Source organism: Ictidomys tridecemlineatus, chromosome 7 (genome assembly GCF_052094955.1).
Source record: "Ictidomys tridecemlineatus isolate mIctTri1 chromosome 7, mIctTri1.hap1, whole genome shotgun sequence".
NCBI classification, from domain to species: Eukaryota; Metazoa; Chordata; class Mammalia; order Rodentia; family Sciuridae; genus Ictidomys; species Ictidomys tridecemlineatus.
In genome coordinates this window covers 78,731,531-78,747,851 of record NC_135483.1, presented here as the reverse complement: position 1 = coordinate 78,747,851, position 16,321 = coordinate 78,731,531, and the positions used below count along the sequence as shown (strand labels likewise).

Sequence of the window (16,321 nt, the reverse complement as noted above, 5' to 3'; positions counted from 1 at the left end):
TCACCCTCCTTTAATTTGGATGAGCACAGTGCAGACAACTCAGGCTTTACTTTGTGTTTCAGCTCTTTAACTCTCACATTTGTTCTCTAATCTTATATGGTAGCCTCTCCAATTCCATCTCTAAGGGTGCTCTATGCTGTTGAAGTTGGGGAGATAGGATGGTAGGACAAAATACACGTAAAACACAAAAGTCTTTGACCCTAAATTAAATGATCATGGTAATCCTGACACTGGTAGGGATTGATATAGTGAGGAGACTTAGTGAAGAAGTAATAAAACTTCAGAATATTTACATGTATTCACCAACAATTAAAATGAATGTGAATTTATAAAATAATAACAAGCTGTGCATTTGAGTTCACTGTCAGAGTTGAAAAAATAAAAGATGGTGCCACATTTGAAGTAATTTATTTTTGCAAACATTTTATCAATATTTTCCAAGATGGCAAGCAAAACTGTTGTGTGTATGTGTGTGTGTGTGTGTGTGCACATTTATTGTATAACCATCTATAATTCCTTATCTTCTTAAATGTTTTTGTTGTTGAGTGTATGTGTTTGAATATATATAGACATAAAACTTTTTAAAAATTGCTTATGATTAACATAAAATTAATTGCATCTTTTATGGTCATCTATTATCTATGATTATCTGATCTTGATTATATAAGACCATGTTATAATGTTATAATGAATTTGGAATACAATTCAATTTTCTATTGTTTATGTCAACAACGTGGAAAGATTCCACCAAAGTAATTTTTTCTTTCTTTCTTGTGATGACATTCATCAAGATATATTTGCCCTTCCTGAGCTGGAGATCAAAATCCATTTTGAGCTTTGAGTCATCTGATAAAAGTTAACACTTCATAGGAAAGTTCAGCACTGTTTAATTCCATGAAAGCCAAAAGAATAGATGGTAAAGGAAATTACATCATAGTTGAAAATTATTTCCTAAATTAGTCATAAAAATGAAAAGTATAAAAAATAGATGCCATTGCTTAAACTATTCTTTCCTATGTATAGGTTGCAGTAATATTTTATTTGAAATACATAATTTATAATTTAATGATTTTTCATGTGTTAGGTTTATTTGGGCTCTTTAATAATTATTGCTAGATTATTAAAGATGTAAAAAATTTCTTATTCCAGTAGCAAATAGATGATGTATAACAGCATGTAAACCACTAAATGAAAACACTGTTTATGATGCTTCATTTTCATAATAAATTAACTACTCTCCATGATAAATCAAAGTTTTTTTTTTTCAAATCTGTTTCATGAGGAAAGTATTTGACTCATTGGAATTAACAATGGGTTCTCATTCTCTGAAAAAATACATATATATGTAATACTTGGAATGAAGCAAGTAAAAAAATACATCTTTTGTTTCTACTTCCAAAGCTTAGTGCTTCTCTAGTTTTTTAATTCTAAGAAGTTGGTTTTGTGTAAGTGGAGTTAAAGGGTCAGTTGAAAAAATACACTGTGTGAAATTTTATGTTGAAAAATATAGACATTCAATTTCAGAATTAACAATGTCTATTAGTAAGTTAAGAGAAATCAAAATTGATATAATTGAGGATAGCTCATATTCAAAAATAAAATTTTTGCTTAACCTATGTTATGTGTTTGAAATCTCACATTTATCTAGCATGTTATCTGAATGGTGTCGTGTGATATAATTGATGAAGGGTTGGATGATATGGAGAGCTGTTGTTGGAGGCCTTCCTTCCACAAGCCCCAGTCAACTTCCCCACCTGTAGCTGAAAGAATCACACCATACATCACACCAGCCGTAGGATGGAATGTTGAACCTGGGTTGTCCTTTACCTGCTTGGCCTGCAACTAGTGATAGATGGAGTATCGACATTCACTGGCATGTGCTACAGGGTACTAAGTGCTATTTTGTGTCCTGCCAAATTCATGTTAAAGTCCTAATCCCCAGAACTTCAGAGAGGTAGTTAACTTTAAATTGAGGGGATGGGACATAATTCAATGGCTCATGTCTTTATAAGAAGTGGAGATTGGGCTGGGTTTGTGGCTCAGAAGTAGAGTGCTTGCCTGGCATGTGTGAGTCCCTGGGTTCGATCCTCCACATTACATATAAATAAAGAAATAAAATCCATTGGCAACTAAAAAATATTTTTTTTAAAAAAAGAAGTGGAGATTTATACAAAGAGGCCTAGAAGAAAGGCTACAAGTCATGGAGAGAGGCCTCAGAAGAAGCCAACACGGCTGGCACCTTGATCTTGAACTTCTTTTCTAAGAACTATAAGAAGATATATCTCTACTGTTTAAGCCATCTGATCCATGTTATCTTGTTGCTGCAGCCCCAGGATTTTTAAATAACATTTATCAGTGGTAAACTAGAATAGTTTAATGGCAGAATGGTCTACTCTACATTTAGAATATCAAAGCTTTAGGGCAAGGTCAGAGGGAATAGCAACTAATAAGACTGTGGAATGAAGGGCATTGCTGGATGTTGACACACAGAAGAAAATCTGTGAAAGGTGAGCGATCATTCACCGGTGTAAGTGAAAGGTAAGTCGATGGCTTCTGAGTAGCAGTTACAGTGACTTTTATCTCTACAGGTAAATGGCAGAAAATGAAAAATCTAAGGACCTTAACTGGAAGAGACTCAGAGTTCAGAGAGAATTGAATTCCTGACGGTGGAAAACCTGCTGCTCCAAAGCCAGGGCCTCAGTAAGAAAAAAAAAATAGACTGTAAGATTTGTGATGACAACATCTGAATCCAGCCTTAAAAAACATTGAGTTATATGTTTGTCTCAAACTATATCTAAAGAAATGGCTAACTCCTCCCTGTTAAGAGAAGACTCTTCCCTTACTTAAAGATGATGCCCAAGCCTCTAGCTTGCAAGACACCACATGTCCTTGAAGGCTCTACCACTGCCTTCTGACCCTGCCAAATCACATGGTCAGTTACAGCATTAGCTAGCTTAAGAGTGCTGGGTCTGCTTAGGTAGGAAAGGGATAAAACTTTGAAGGATCTCTTGAACTCAACATGTACCAAGGTAAATGCAAATGGAACTGTCTCCTTACAATGCTGGATGAGGAGTACCAGATATAATGTGGGTAAAGGGGAAGTTTTTTGATAGAGATGACTTTCACATGACATGAGATCCAAAACCCCCAAAAGGCACCATATAGTAACAATACTTATGAAGATGGTTCTTGGAGGCAACAATGGTCCGGACAACGCACAACAAAAATTCAAAACTTGTTGTAGAAATGGTTGGTTAGGAGGTCACAAAAACTCAGAGAAATAGTCATAATACAGTGAGTATCCTACTTAAGACCAGAAAATTCAGCTGACCATATTCCATTTGTTTTCCCCACATTGGAGAGGGTAGCACCAGCTTCATTGATAATCGCAGTGAGGATTTTTCTTTATAGTTCAGAAAAGAGAATATTGCTATTATTAGAATAGCAAGCCCAATTGCAACAGGATGGGCAAGAGCTCAAAAAGGAGGCCAGGTGGTAGTGACATTTAACATCAGAAGCTTGATAAATGCAGATTTCATAATGAGTGGCAAGGTCAAAGTAGCAGCAAAGGACGTCTTATATCTGGTGGGATAACTGATAAAACATGGTGTACCCAGGGCCAAGATGGATGGGCAGTCTCAAGAGCATTGCTTAATTTATACAATAATAATAAAGCCAAAGATGTGGAGGGCATTTGCATCAATAAATATTTATGATCTCTGGCCTGGTTTCTGGGTTGAAATCTTCCCGTATCCCAAAGGAGGACTGAATCCCCATGAGTAAGGATTCTCTAAATGCCATTGGAAAATGTTTGTGAAAATCACCATCCAAGTTCTTTCCCAGTGAAATCTAAGAAGCAGTCATGCACTGTGGAATGGGAACACATCGACATTTTGAGGGCTTTTAAACAAAGTTCTATGATGAAGTTGATTATCATGGTTAAGAACTGTTGTCATGACTTCTTTGATAGGAGTATATGGGATGCAGATAATCAGTGGAGCCCTGACCCAGGTTTGGCTGACACTTGTCGTATCCAACAAGTCTAACCGTCATTTCCCTGGTTCTTAAATGTAAAAATCAAGTTGACACAATCAGTAGTTGGCAGAAACATCATAGGGGTCATTGTCCTGTGATGGTATAGGAGTGACAGCCATATAAAAGGCCCAGAGGAATCTCCTTGCTACACCATATCTCCCCCAACTCCATAACCAAGGTAGTCAATTTTTTAAAACTTGCCTTTTGAAAGAAATGACTGATATCAGTGCTATTCCTAAAGACAGAAAAATGCATTGATGGTAGGTGGCATTTAATTTTACTGTGTGGCTCCTATAAAAACTTGCAGGATTCTACCTTTGATGGGGGATTTCCAAAAATTTTCTGGTTGCATGGCAACTCTAATAGCATGGTTTCTGAGATGATTTCAATTGTTACCATTTTCCAGCTAGTAAACAAAAAGGCTTATACTTATAAGACAACTGGCTTGTTCTCCAAAGAAATGACTTTGAAGATGAGCGACTTGTTCACCACGTTTCACTGGCCCAGAAATTTCTGTTGCAAGGGAGATTGAGAAATGCAGTCCATAGTTGGGTGAACCATGCTAAATGAATATTAAGAAGAGAGAACACAACTTGAAAGACAGTGATTTTTTACAAATATATGTATTTTCTCTCTTTAATTGTGCAGCTAGGTGAAGTCACATGGCCTAGGTCTATCAGAGCAGATCTTTCTTATTGGGGAATTTGTGTTGGAGAATGGGTCATAGAAGGTCTTCATTGTCGTCTGCCTGTGGTTATGTCTTGGCAGATGATTCTCTACTGACATATATTTAATTCCTTGACACATTCTAAGACTAGTTCCTTCTGAGTAGTTCTGCACAATGGCAATAGCTCTCAAAACAGCATTCATAAGATCACATAGCAGAGGTTGAAAAACAGAATGTGGAAAAGGCATTCCAAAGCTCCAGTCCCTCCTTCCTCAAGAGGCATGAGAGTCAGGTTTGTGATACATATTATAGAACTACATTGCTATACTCTCCATTCCTATAGGATTTTAGCAAATTTCTTGGTAAAGAACTAACCATTCAGATGTTAAAAGGCAGAATGTTTGGGGCTACCCTTGTTTTTGAGGTCATCTAGCAGAGTCCACAGTCTGATTCTTGGGAATGCAGCTGCGGTAATTTTATCTCCTTAGGTCATGATTATCTCAGGATGGGTGCACCTCCTCCTATGTCCAGGCCCAAGGGATTAATTATCCAGAGGACACCCTGTAAACAGCTGGTCTCTCCTTTCGAGAATCTTACTTATCAGATTATAATTCCCTATGTTTCCTACTGATCTTGCAAACTGACTACAATCCTTCCAACAAACTGGTTCATGGTTCTAGATGCAACTTTTTATTGTTGTTGTTGTTGTTGAGTACAATGATAAGAACTGATTGGCAGACTATATAAACCATCCCTGACATCTGATGGTACAACTTACAATTTTTCAACATTATACAAAAGTGATGTGCATTAAGTAGAAACCATGCTTTGATTTATGAATTTGGATCTTTTCCTGGGATAGCAATATGCTGCGTGCTGCTGTTATTTTGAAATCCTGGGCAGAGACAACAAGTTGCAGCTTCCTGTTAGTTAGCCACATGATCACAAGACTGAAACTGATACTCTCTGATGTACTATGTGGCTAAGCTAGGATGAGTGGAAGGTTAGATGTAGATGCATTTTTGATTCATGATATTTTTCAACTTAAGATGGGTTCATCAGGATGGAACCCCACGGAAAGTTGAAGAAACTGCCTACATAATTCAAAAAAATATAAAATGCAAATTGTTGAATACGTGTTTTGGAACAAGAATGGATTTCAGATAAAATTAGATATTATTATCCCCATTTTTATAGACAGCTTGAAGAGGCTCTGAGATATTCTATTACTAATTGTTGCTGATTTTCTTCACAATTTTTTTTATATAAAACAGTATTTCAAAGCAGATTGTCATATTTTTTCAAAGCACCTGCTACACATATTCATTTGCAGAATTAGTTATTAGCTGTGACAAACTATGCTTAACATGGAACATTTATTAGATATTACCATATATTTAAAATTCTTGACATCGTGTGTGCACACTCAGATTTTTATAATTCCAGATTGGACAGTTTTAAGACTATGAGTGCAGTTGGATATTGATCTCCTACTTCACACTTGGCCAATTGTCTGTGACAGTACAGGGTAATGATGAATTATCTGCAAGCTTAACTGTTGCTCATGCCATGAATTTCCATGCTCTGGAAAATAGCAATCTGATATCTATTTACTCTTGCATCCCATGCCAATAAAGTTAGAAAGGGTAATAGTATCTTACATGTGATAAATAGATTACCTTTCAAAAAGCTTCCATTTCTCTTTTAATTATTACTCTTTTTTTTTAAAAAAAAACTTATCTTTCTCAACTTAAGGAAGTGTATTTAGAAATCATCTTGTGACTTGTCTGAGCAGAAACGTGCACAATGGCTGTGGCTCCTGCTGGTTTTCAGTATGTCAAATCGGACAGACACTCTCTTCTTGTTACCATTAAGGAGAAATGTGAGTGAAATTAATTCTAGGGCAAAAGGCTCAATGAAAATGTGATTGTAATTATTTTAAGTTCTCAGATGTAAAAAAAAAGAAATAAAAACACTGTGAATCAGTAATAAGGTAAAAGTTCATCAAATTAGGTCAGATATAGCAAGGAAATCTAAGCTCTATTACAACATTTCATTATTAGCCAAGAATGTAATCCTTATAACCACAAAAAGAATGTTTTGATTATTTTGCATTTTTAGATATAAATGACTACGTATGCTGTGTTTTGTGCAGGCATTGCTGAAGCAGAAGCAAATGAGGAGACTGTATCTTTGAGTAGTTTGTAACCTAATATGTGAGATAAACAAATGACTCAGTGCAACGTGAGTAGTGTTATAATTGAAAGATATTAAAGCTAGGGTCAGGTGAGAAGGATGCCTGAAAACCACAATTCCACTAGACACAAGAGCTGGTGGTGGTGGCATTGAGAATTGGGGTAGGGGGTGCAGAGAAAGGGAGAATAGTATACCTATGTTTAATTCTCAAAAGTGATCCTGAAAACCAACAGTCTGAAACTTGTAAGAGAAATCTAATGCTAAGAAAGACAGCCAACAGATTAACAGTTGTGACATAAAATTTATAAAACTAACTTTGTGAAGCAGTTAACCCAAGACTCTGCAATAACCATATTAAGAATGGAGAAATAAATAAAAGATTTATGGAAAAAAAGGCAAGAAAATTAGAATTGATGGCTTTAGAGAAAAATGAAGAGAAATAATACTAAAAAATATTATCACTAAAATAAAAAATAATCTACATGATATATATTAGGTTGGACATAGACAAATATTAAACAGGAAGAAATACTGTAGGGTTAATTCAGAATACAGTACAGATGACAAAATTTAGACTATATAAATTTATATTCTTATACAATTTTAACATATATACACATATGTGTGTGGAGGTAATGTCAGAATTATATAGAAAGAGCCCAAATAACTAATTAATTTGAGAACTAGTGACAGAAAACGGGAGACATGATGGGTGTCATAGATTAAATTATTTTTCAGCAAATATGTATTTCTCCTCTTACCCCCAGCCCTTCTTGGGAGTAGCACACTTTCCTACTTCATTAATGTTGACTTTAGGCATATGATTTCTTCAGGTCTATGATCTGTTCAGTGGAGGATGGGATGAAGTGATAGTTTCAGACACAGAACTAAAATGTCATTTCATATTACCAATGACTCCACTAGGAATCTCAATGCAATCTCAGGTGGAAAACATGCAATAGGTTTTCTTGCTTGCTTGCTGTTCTCAGAGCAAAATGAAGGGCACCTAGAACTGACTCCAATTAGTTCAGCCAAGTTCCAGCCAACCTACAGGGATTCTCTGAAAGAGAGTCCCTTCATTTCACCTGCAAACATGTGCACAAAAAAAAAAAAAATCCATGTTTGTTTCATTCGCTGCTGTGGGTACATGTTTATGCAGAATTGTTGTGGATCTAACAAATTAGTACAGGGAAAAGAAACATTTGAAGTAAAGCAACTAAGAATTTCCAGAATGAAAAAGAAGATGAGTTCTCGGATAGAATGTACATTTCTCACACAGTACTGGATTTATAAAAAAAAAAAAAGTAAGACAAAAGCAGTGTGATTGATGAATAGGTTAGTTAAGACTAAATCATAGCTAAGGCCTATGGTATTATAAAATAAGAATGCCCACTGAAAGAATAATACTAAAATACTGTACATTGTTTCTCAAAGAGGAGAGAAATAAAGATCTATAAGAAACACTTTAAATAAATACATTAACAAAAGCTAATAAAGTAAAAAGAAAGATGTGGTTATATGGAAACCAGAGAATAAGATGTCAGAAGGAAATGAAACTATGAGAGTAATCCCAAAAAATATGAACGGACTTTATATAAAGAAAGAGATACAGTGAGAGAAACACATTCAAAATGTAATGGTAATTATGTGACTGCTCAAATAGAACAAGTTAAAAACAAAGGGATGCAAAAAGATATACTTTTTACTACTTAGAAAAAAACAACATTAGAGTAGAAAAACATCACAAAAATAAAATTAGTGCAAATAAGGAAGATAAAAGAAACAATTCATTCAGAAGGTGTTCTAATTATGATTTTTATGTATACATCAAAGCTTAAAATTAAGCAAACAAAAAGTTATAGAATTGTATAATGTACTCATGCTTGAAACTGGTAGAGCAAGTGATAAGTCATTGGTAAGTATATGGATTATTTCTTTAACAAAATTAAATAATACAATCTAGTGGACACAGAATGTGGTAAATGAAGAAAATTTGTTAATTACCAACTGCATCAAAAGTTATTTCCAAAAACTATTTCAAAGAACAAATAAAAATCACGCATTCTTCCATGACAATGTGGTAGATTTAAAAATCATCTACTAAGAGAACTCTAAGAATCTTTATAACTTTGGATAAAATGAAGTATTTCTAAACAATTCTAACAATGGTGCACACTTGTAATCCCATATTCTCAGGAGGCTGAGACAGGAGGGTCACAAGTTCCAGGATAGCCTGGGCAATTTATTGAGATTCTATCTCAAAATTAAAAAATAATAATAATAATAATAAAAGGCATGGGGATGTAGCTTAGTGGCAATGTGCCTGGGTTTAACATCCAATACAAAAAAAAAAGTCACAAAGGCTGTGACAGAATATTTTGAAATAGATGGATAGATGACCATAAGAACAATTTTAAAGTATTTAAAAGGAACAATAAAAGTAAGACAGAAATTAATGACAGGGAGAACCAAGAGACAAAAGATAATACCAAATATTCAATTGAAAAATATAATTTAGTATTTGAATCTGTAGCAAAATCAGGAAAAATGGAAGAGGAAATTAAATAAACATATCCAGATGGAGTATTTGTTTATATTATATATAATTTTATGTACATTCTGTAACATTTTTATGTAACATTTTCACATAAATTTATTGTTTTCATTACCTATACACATGCACATTTAGATACATTTAAGGTATATGACATGATTTTTTTTGTGTGTATGTTACTGGGAGTTAAACTCAGGGATGCTTTACCTCTGAACAACATCCTCAAGCTCATTTTCCTTATTATTTTATTTTTAAGACAGGGTTATGCTAAGTTGTAGAGGCTGGCCTCCAAATTGCAGTCCTCCTGCCTTGGCTTCCCAGCTTTCAGGGATTACAGGTATGTGTCACTGTGTGAGGCTAACGTGGTGTTTTGATATACGTGTATGTAGTGAAATTATTACTACTGACAAGCAAGTTACCATATCAATCTTTTCACATTGATATTTGAAAAAAAAAAATAAAACCTTTGTGTGTGTGTGCACAAACACGTATGTGTGAGTGAGAGAAAGAAAGAAACAAGAGCACTGGAATCTACTCTGATGGCAAATTTCCAGAATACATTACAGTAGTATTGACTATAGTTCATGTTCAATGTTAGATTTCTACTCTTACTCTACAAAACAAAATTGCAACCTTTTATGCTTTGGCCAACATCTTCCAATTTCCTCCTCTTCTCTGACTATTGATATATCATGTTTGTCAAATATATACATATTATTTAGATTCTACATGTAAATGAGACAATAAAGTTTTTCCCCTTTTCTGTGTGTATAGTCAATATTAAAAAAAAACATATGGATAAACTACAATGATTGTTTAGCATTCATTTGAAAAAGTAGCTGCCATCAATGATTTTATAGTGTATACATTACCAAAACTGATTTAAGAAAGAATACATGAGAAAAACTAAGAACTCCAAATAATTTGAAGCAGTAATTGAAATGATTACTCCTCAAAATAAAGGGGAGTCAAGATTTGATCCTTCAATCGAATGGGTCTATCAAATGGCAAAATTTTCTACATAAGAAAATTTCTAACATTCAAATAAAAGTTTCTGCTTCAATAAATAATGATACAATGTCACAAATTTCCCTACATTATCCATGATTTCTGTCTTGTTATTCCCTCTGGAATTTCTATCTGTCCATTTATCCAGTTCCACTGTATATACCCCCTTCCCAGAAGTCTCTGAAGAGTTCTTTATTGTTCTCCTGTGACCTATGACTCTGCCTTGCTTCATTATGTCTGTGGATATGTATGTTCAGTCTCCCCAGCTAGACAATCTAGGACATCCCCAATTTTGTCCAGCTTGGTGTCTTTGGTAGAAGAGATACATGGACATTAGTTACCTCCAGAGAATCAGCAGTTAGTTAAAAGATGTGACATTTAAGAGTGAGTCCCAAACAGGGTCAAGGCCAAATCCTTTCCTATCACCGCAGTGAAACTTGGCATGCTGACAAGTCCAAAGGTCCTTTGGACTGCTGGAGGGCAGAGACGGGCAGAGAGCATTCAGTCATTGCCTTGGCCTGGCTGTGTACCACCTCACCTCAAATTACCAATAGTTCAGGCACCAGCCAGCTTGGGCTTCTAAATATAAGGTTGCTCACAGATTCTCGACCACATCAACTGCCACTGTGGTACTGCTTTCAGAATGTGCTTTTTCTGAAGAAACTTTAAAACTACATATTTTTAGAAGATCAAGTTGGAGAAAACAAATAGGTGAGTTATTGCGCCCTGGCTGTGTTAACACTTTTATTTTTTCCTGAACCTTTGGTTTGTTTTAGAGTAAATTGTGTTTGCACCATTTGTAGTTGAATATGTAAGGTTTTTTTTTTCCCAACTAAATATACTAGTTAATTGCATCTTGTTTTGTTTATTGCAGTCTATTTAATTGCAATTCCAGGTAAATTGTTAAAATCCTTCTTCAGATATTTATTACATGGTAAATTATTTTACTTTGCAACATAATATTCACATGTAAAAGGGGAAAAGGAAACTCCATGGTATTTATCAACATCTCTTTTCTGGTTATTTTTCCTCAGATTGCTGCTCCATCTCTCAAGGGACAAACCATGGCAACAGTACCTTCCATTGGATGTCTCCTGGCCAAAAATCAGTATTACCGAAGTAAGTTGTATTACCATTAGAGAATATTCCCGGAGAATGTGATGAGAAGTGTGATTGTGGGGTGTTGTTGGCCAGTACGTCATGGTCAGAACTTAAGGGAGGGAGCTGACAGTTCTGCTGATGGTGAAGGAACAGCTGCAGAAGATAGGTGGTTCTTGGAACTAGTGCTGCCCAGGCTCACTGCTTTGCTTTAGCCATGATACACTGTTAAGGCCTCCAACTCTTACAAACAAGTGAAAGTCAGCTTTTGTGTCATGAGTATAGCTTAACTTCTTACTTTCTAATTTTGGTAATTTTGTAGTATTTAAAAATAGGCATCTGTAATATTTCTAAGTTAGAACAATAGTGTTTATTTTTGATTTTGTACTTCCTAAGTTTTTAAATTTGGCATTTATACCACTTTAAATTTGACATCTAGGATGGGCACGGTGGTGCACGCCTGTAATCCCAGCAGCTCAGGGAAGCTGAGACAGGAGGATCATGAGTTCAAAGCCAGCCTCAGCAAAAGCGAGACACTAAGCAACTCAGTGAGACCCTGTCTCTAAATAAAATGCCAAATAGGGCTGAGGATGTGACTCAGTGGTCAAGTGTTTCTGAGTGCAATCCCCAGTATCAAAAAGAAAAAAAAAGTAGCATCTGTATTGATTGAGATTTCATAGGATACATTATTAATTAAAAATCAATAATTTTGCATAAACAAAATATCACGTAATTCCTTAGAAAAGAGGGAATAGTATGAGTCTGGTTCAAAGATTTTCTACTTTCCATTCCCTGCAGTGGATGACAGGTCAGCATCTATCTACCCAGTCTCATTTTTTAATCTAGCTATCTGTCCTACATATTCATGGCTGAAAAGAAAATTTGGCCATCCTGAGAAGACTGAGAGATTTCATAAAATGAAAAGAGCATTTCAGAATCAAATTGACATTTAGTAAAATTATCTATTCCGGCAATCTATGAAAAAGTCATTTCAAGGATTATTTATAGCTTAAGAGTAAGAAACATCTAAGGATTTATTGTTTTTACAAAAAATGTTTAAACTATGCCCATCTACTGAGTGTTTCTTTCTTTATCAACAGAAGTTATTTTTATAGTCTGCTCTTTTAATAGATTTACTGCTTTAAAATATAAGTGTTAAAAGACAAACAAAATGTTCTTATAAAGTAATTTCTTACTTTCTAAATTTGGTAATGTTGGGATTTAAAAAATATACACCTGTAATATTTACTATGTAGTACAATGCTATTCATTCTTGATTTTGTAATTCTTAGCTTTTGAATTTGACATTTATAAGACATTTTAAATTCAATATCTATATCAATGGAGAGTGAGAGTTGTCCACCATGAAAATTAATAGACCTTATTAGTAGAAACTTTTTCATTGAGAATTTGATTAATTTTTCAACTTGTGATTTCATGATCAGGATACAATGATTTCAAACTATGTTTCTTGAGGAAAAAAAATATATATACATATATATATGTATATATATATATATATATATATATATATATATATATATATATATATACATGATATGCTGTGCATGTCTTTTTGCCTGTTATTTATTTCCTTTTATTTTTATTTGTTTCCTAGAGTCCAGTATGTCTTCAGTTAGTTCCTTAACTAGCTCTGATTCTGTTAATTTAATAGAAGATGACAGAACTCTTCAAGGTACTTAATTTATTTCTTACCAGTGTTACTCTCATTATTTTCCTTTACTTTTAATCTTTCAAATTCATTTGATAATGGAATAATTAAAAGTTTATTTGATAGGATTACCCGAAATGGCAGAATCCACCTGGTGGTTTAAATCTTTTTTCCATTCTGAACCTGTGCTTTCAAATGTGAGAAACAAAGATTTATCTTCTAGTGGGTGAGTTTCTGTTTTTTCTTTTCTTTTTAATTTTTTTCTGATGAGGGTATTTCTTACTTTGTGAACAAAGCAAAGCCCATAGTAACTGTCATGTAATCAATAAGGGTAACCTACACTTCTTTCTTGGAGACACTGAGTCTTTGTTAGGAAGCACCCAAGGGAAGGGGGTGATGCAAACAGCTGTTTTCCTCTTTCAAACAACTATCCATGAGAACACAAGCACTCCTCCTAATTCAATCACTGAAGAGGGATCGAAAAGTCATATGCCAATTTGTGTAATTGTTCAGGGGGAATAGACTAGGAACCAGAGGCAAGGTTCTAAATTTGTTTTTCCAATTCCTCCAGGAGCAGAGTAACCATTATCTAGTTGCTGTCCTAGATAGCCTTGTTTAATCACACTGCAGATTTTGATTAGCCTCTGCATGGTGCCAATTACTAGGTAGACTGAATTGGTGGGTTTGCATGCAGGCTTTTTCAGACACTTTGAACTCTAACACACTGAATAGTGCACATGTTATTCTCATTTTTTAAAACATTATTGTTTGGGATTTTAGAAACTTTAATAATTCAAAGTAGAATAAAAAGAACATAATAATGCAGTTCATAGACTCTAAAGTTAAAACCTAATGGTCTTGTTGAATTTTCCAAATATTAAATAGAATCAATATTTGAAATGTTTTTTAAAAACAATTTGGAGTTATTTATTAAAAGGATTTTTTAATCTTTATCAAGTTTATTGATATTGATTATTAAATTATCTAGTGTTTCATTTATTTCTCCACTTTACTTTGACCATAGAGGCAACCTACATTATGAATAAGCATTTCACAGCTAATCATTCTTATTTTGCCAGTCGATGAACCTCATGGTGATAACTATTTTATACAGCACTCACAGTTGATTCTGACAATCAAGATCTCTACCTGCTGTGGTGCTACAGACGTGAACCCTTAAGCTCAGCATGCCAGCTATTCCAGAGGACTCTTCCCTATTGTAAGAAGACAAAACCTATCTGAGATCTCATTTCTGAGGCAATATCACAGAAGCTGCTCATAGCAGAAATTTAGGCATTTTCCTCAACACTATCACAGCAAGTGGTACCAGCGACATGGAGAACATTTACAAACCTGCCTTTAGAGATGTTCACCTATTTAAAGTAATGAGTCTCCAAATGCAGTGACTTAGGTAAAACAGTCCTTTCATTATCTATATTATTTTTATCTAGAAATTTAATTTAGACTCTTTTTATGTCTGCTATATGTTATAATGCCTTAAAACTGAAGAAGCCTGTATGCTTCTTCAGAGGTAAATATATTACCTCTTAAATATAGTACCATACATCTAACCAATTGATTTGTAGTGTAGAGTTTAAAATTCTTGATTTAAATAATATTTAAGAACATGGGAAATTATAACACAATATTAATAAAAAGTGAGATAATAAAAACTGTGTGGTATGATTTTAATTGTATTACTGATTATAAATGGATAAAGTAGATTGGAAAGAACTATGTCAAAAATGCTAGCAGTGGTCATTTCTGGATTTGGGATTGTGAATACGTTTATTTTTTCTTGATTTTTACGTTTATTTTTACTTCAAATTATATAATATTACTTTTTTGTATTAATAGGAAATAATAAAATAATAAAACCACTGGAATAAATTTTCTGAAAGTGTATATTCCCTATATTGAGTATGATATTCCTTAGTTTATCAGTATCGGGTAGAGAAAAATAGTTCATGAGTTTCACTTGAAAAGTTTCTATATACTGCTTGAAAATATTTTTAATGAAAGATGTGAGGCTTACGTGTTGGGATATGGAACTCAGAGATGGATGTCACTATAGTCATTTGGTTAATGTTGCATTAAACATCCAGCAGAGCACAATTGATTGTCAATAGAATCATGTTGCTACCCAAACACAGAATCCTGGTAAAATTTGACGACTAATCATTTGCACTGATAGACACTACTGACTGATCATTTACTCTTTCCAAATGGGAAATGCACCTCTCAGTTTTGTCTCTATTTTTTTTCCTAGTTCTGCAGTACACATGCTAGACAAGTGTTTTACTATTGAGCTACCTCCCTTTTAATGAAAGGATTGAAATATCACTTTTGCCCATATCATTGTTTACACTTTACAGTTTTTCCAGTGATTACTAGCATATGTACTTTTTATATATTTATTGAGGCAGATTAAATATTTGGAGTGTATATTTCACTTAGTTTTAGTCTAAAATTAAATCACAATGATTAAAGCTGGTTTTCTTAAAGTGAGAGGAAAAATACAATGAAACAAAAATGGTAAATGGTGGGAGGTTTTGTTTTCATTTTAATATTATCAACAAATTCTTGTTTCCTTAACCACTCGGTATGTGTTTGAACAGTTTGCTTGTTTAGCTGATTTGATGGCTTTCCTAAAATAGTTTCACAAATTGGTATTTACTTTTGTTTACTCAGAAAGATAACATTTCTTAAATTATTTCTTGGAGGGTGCAATGTATTTGTAGTATTTATAACATGTTAAAAATGTGGCATTTATATTAGTTTAGAGTACTGTTGCTGTTTCAGAAAGTTATTTAAAGTAGTTGAATTTTACATGTTCACATCAATCATAACATGAACATTAGTTATTCAGCATTTTAGAATGATTATGTGTTTACACATACACACACACACACACACAAATTGTGTGTAAATGTGAGGATTGATATGTATAGCCTGCAGAGATATAAAGCATCTTTCTGAAAGTAACATCAAAGTGAACTCAACATGATTTGAGTTTCTGCAGATTTGGGATGAGAAACTGAAAACAAAATGTCTTCTGATTAACTATAGATAATTTCTCTTAATGAATTAA

General features: G+C 33.9%; 1 protein-coding gene across 3 annotated transcripts; it reads left to right on the top strand.

Annotated features, from left to right (window-relative positions):
- The first annotated feature begins 10,945 nt into the window (after positions 1–10,945).
- Positions 10,946–15,120, top strand: Ppdpfl (pancreatic progenitor cell differentiation and proliferation factor like). 3 transcript variants are annotated; one of them, XM_078017197.1, is made up of 5 exons: positions 10,946–11,171; positions 11,495–11,579; positions 13,177–13,254; positions 13,345–13,456; positions 14,345–15,120. In XM_078017197.1, the coding sequence occupies exons 2-5, from the start codon at positions 11,525–11,527 to the stop codon at positions 14,355–14,357; spliced, it is 258 nt and encodes an 85-aa protein (XP_077873323.1). In that variant the 5' UTR covers positions 10,946–11,171; positions 11,495–11,524; the 3' UTR covers positions 14,358–15,120. The 3 variants fall into 3 exon arrangements, with proteins under 3 accessions (XP_077873323.1, XP_013216984.2, XP_005332375.2); XM_005332318.5 differs by having other exon boundaries at positions 10,952–11,171; positions 13,357–13,456; XM_013361530.3 differs by lacking the exon at positions 14,345–15,120 and having other exon boundaries at positions 13,357–13,460.
- The last annotated feature ends 1,201 nt before the right edge of the window (positions 15,121–16,321 follow it).

Bases quoted from the DNA above. Each gene is read 5' to 3' on its own strand.
- Ppdpfl (XM_078017197.1), top strand. From the start codon at position 11,525: ATGGCAACAGTACCTTCCATTGGATGTCTCCTGGCCAAAAATCAGTAT. The intron at 11,580-13,176 runs GTAAGTTGTATT...TTTGTTTCCTAG, and splicing joins CAAAAATCAGTATTACCGAA to AGTCCAGTATGTCTTCAGTT. The intron at 13,255-13,344 runs GTACTTAATTTA...AATAATTAAAAG, and splicing joins AGATGACAGAACTCTTCAAG to TTTATTTGATAGGATTACCC.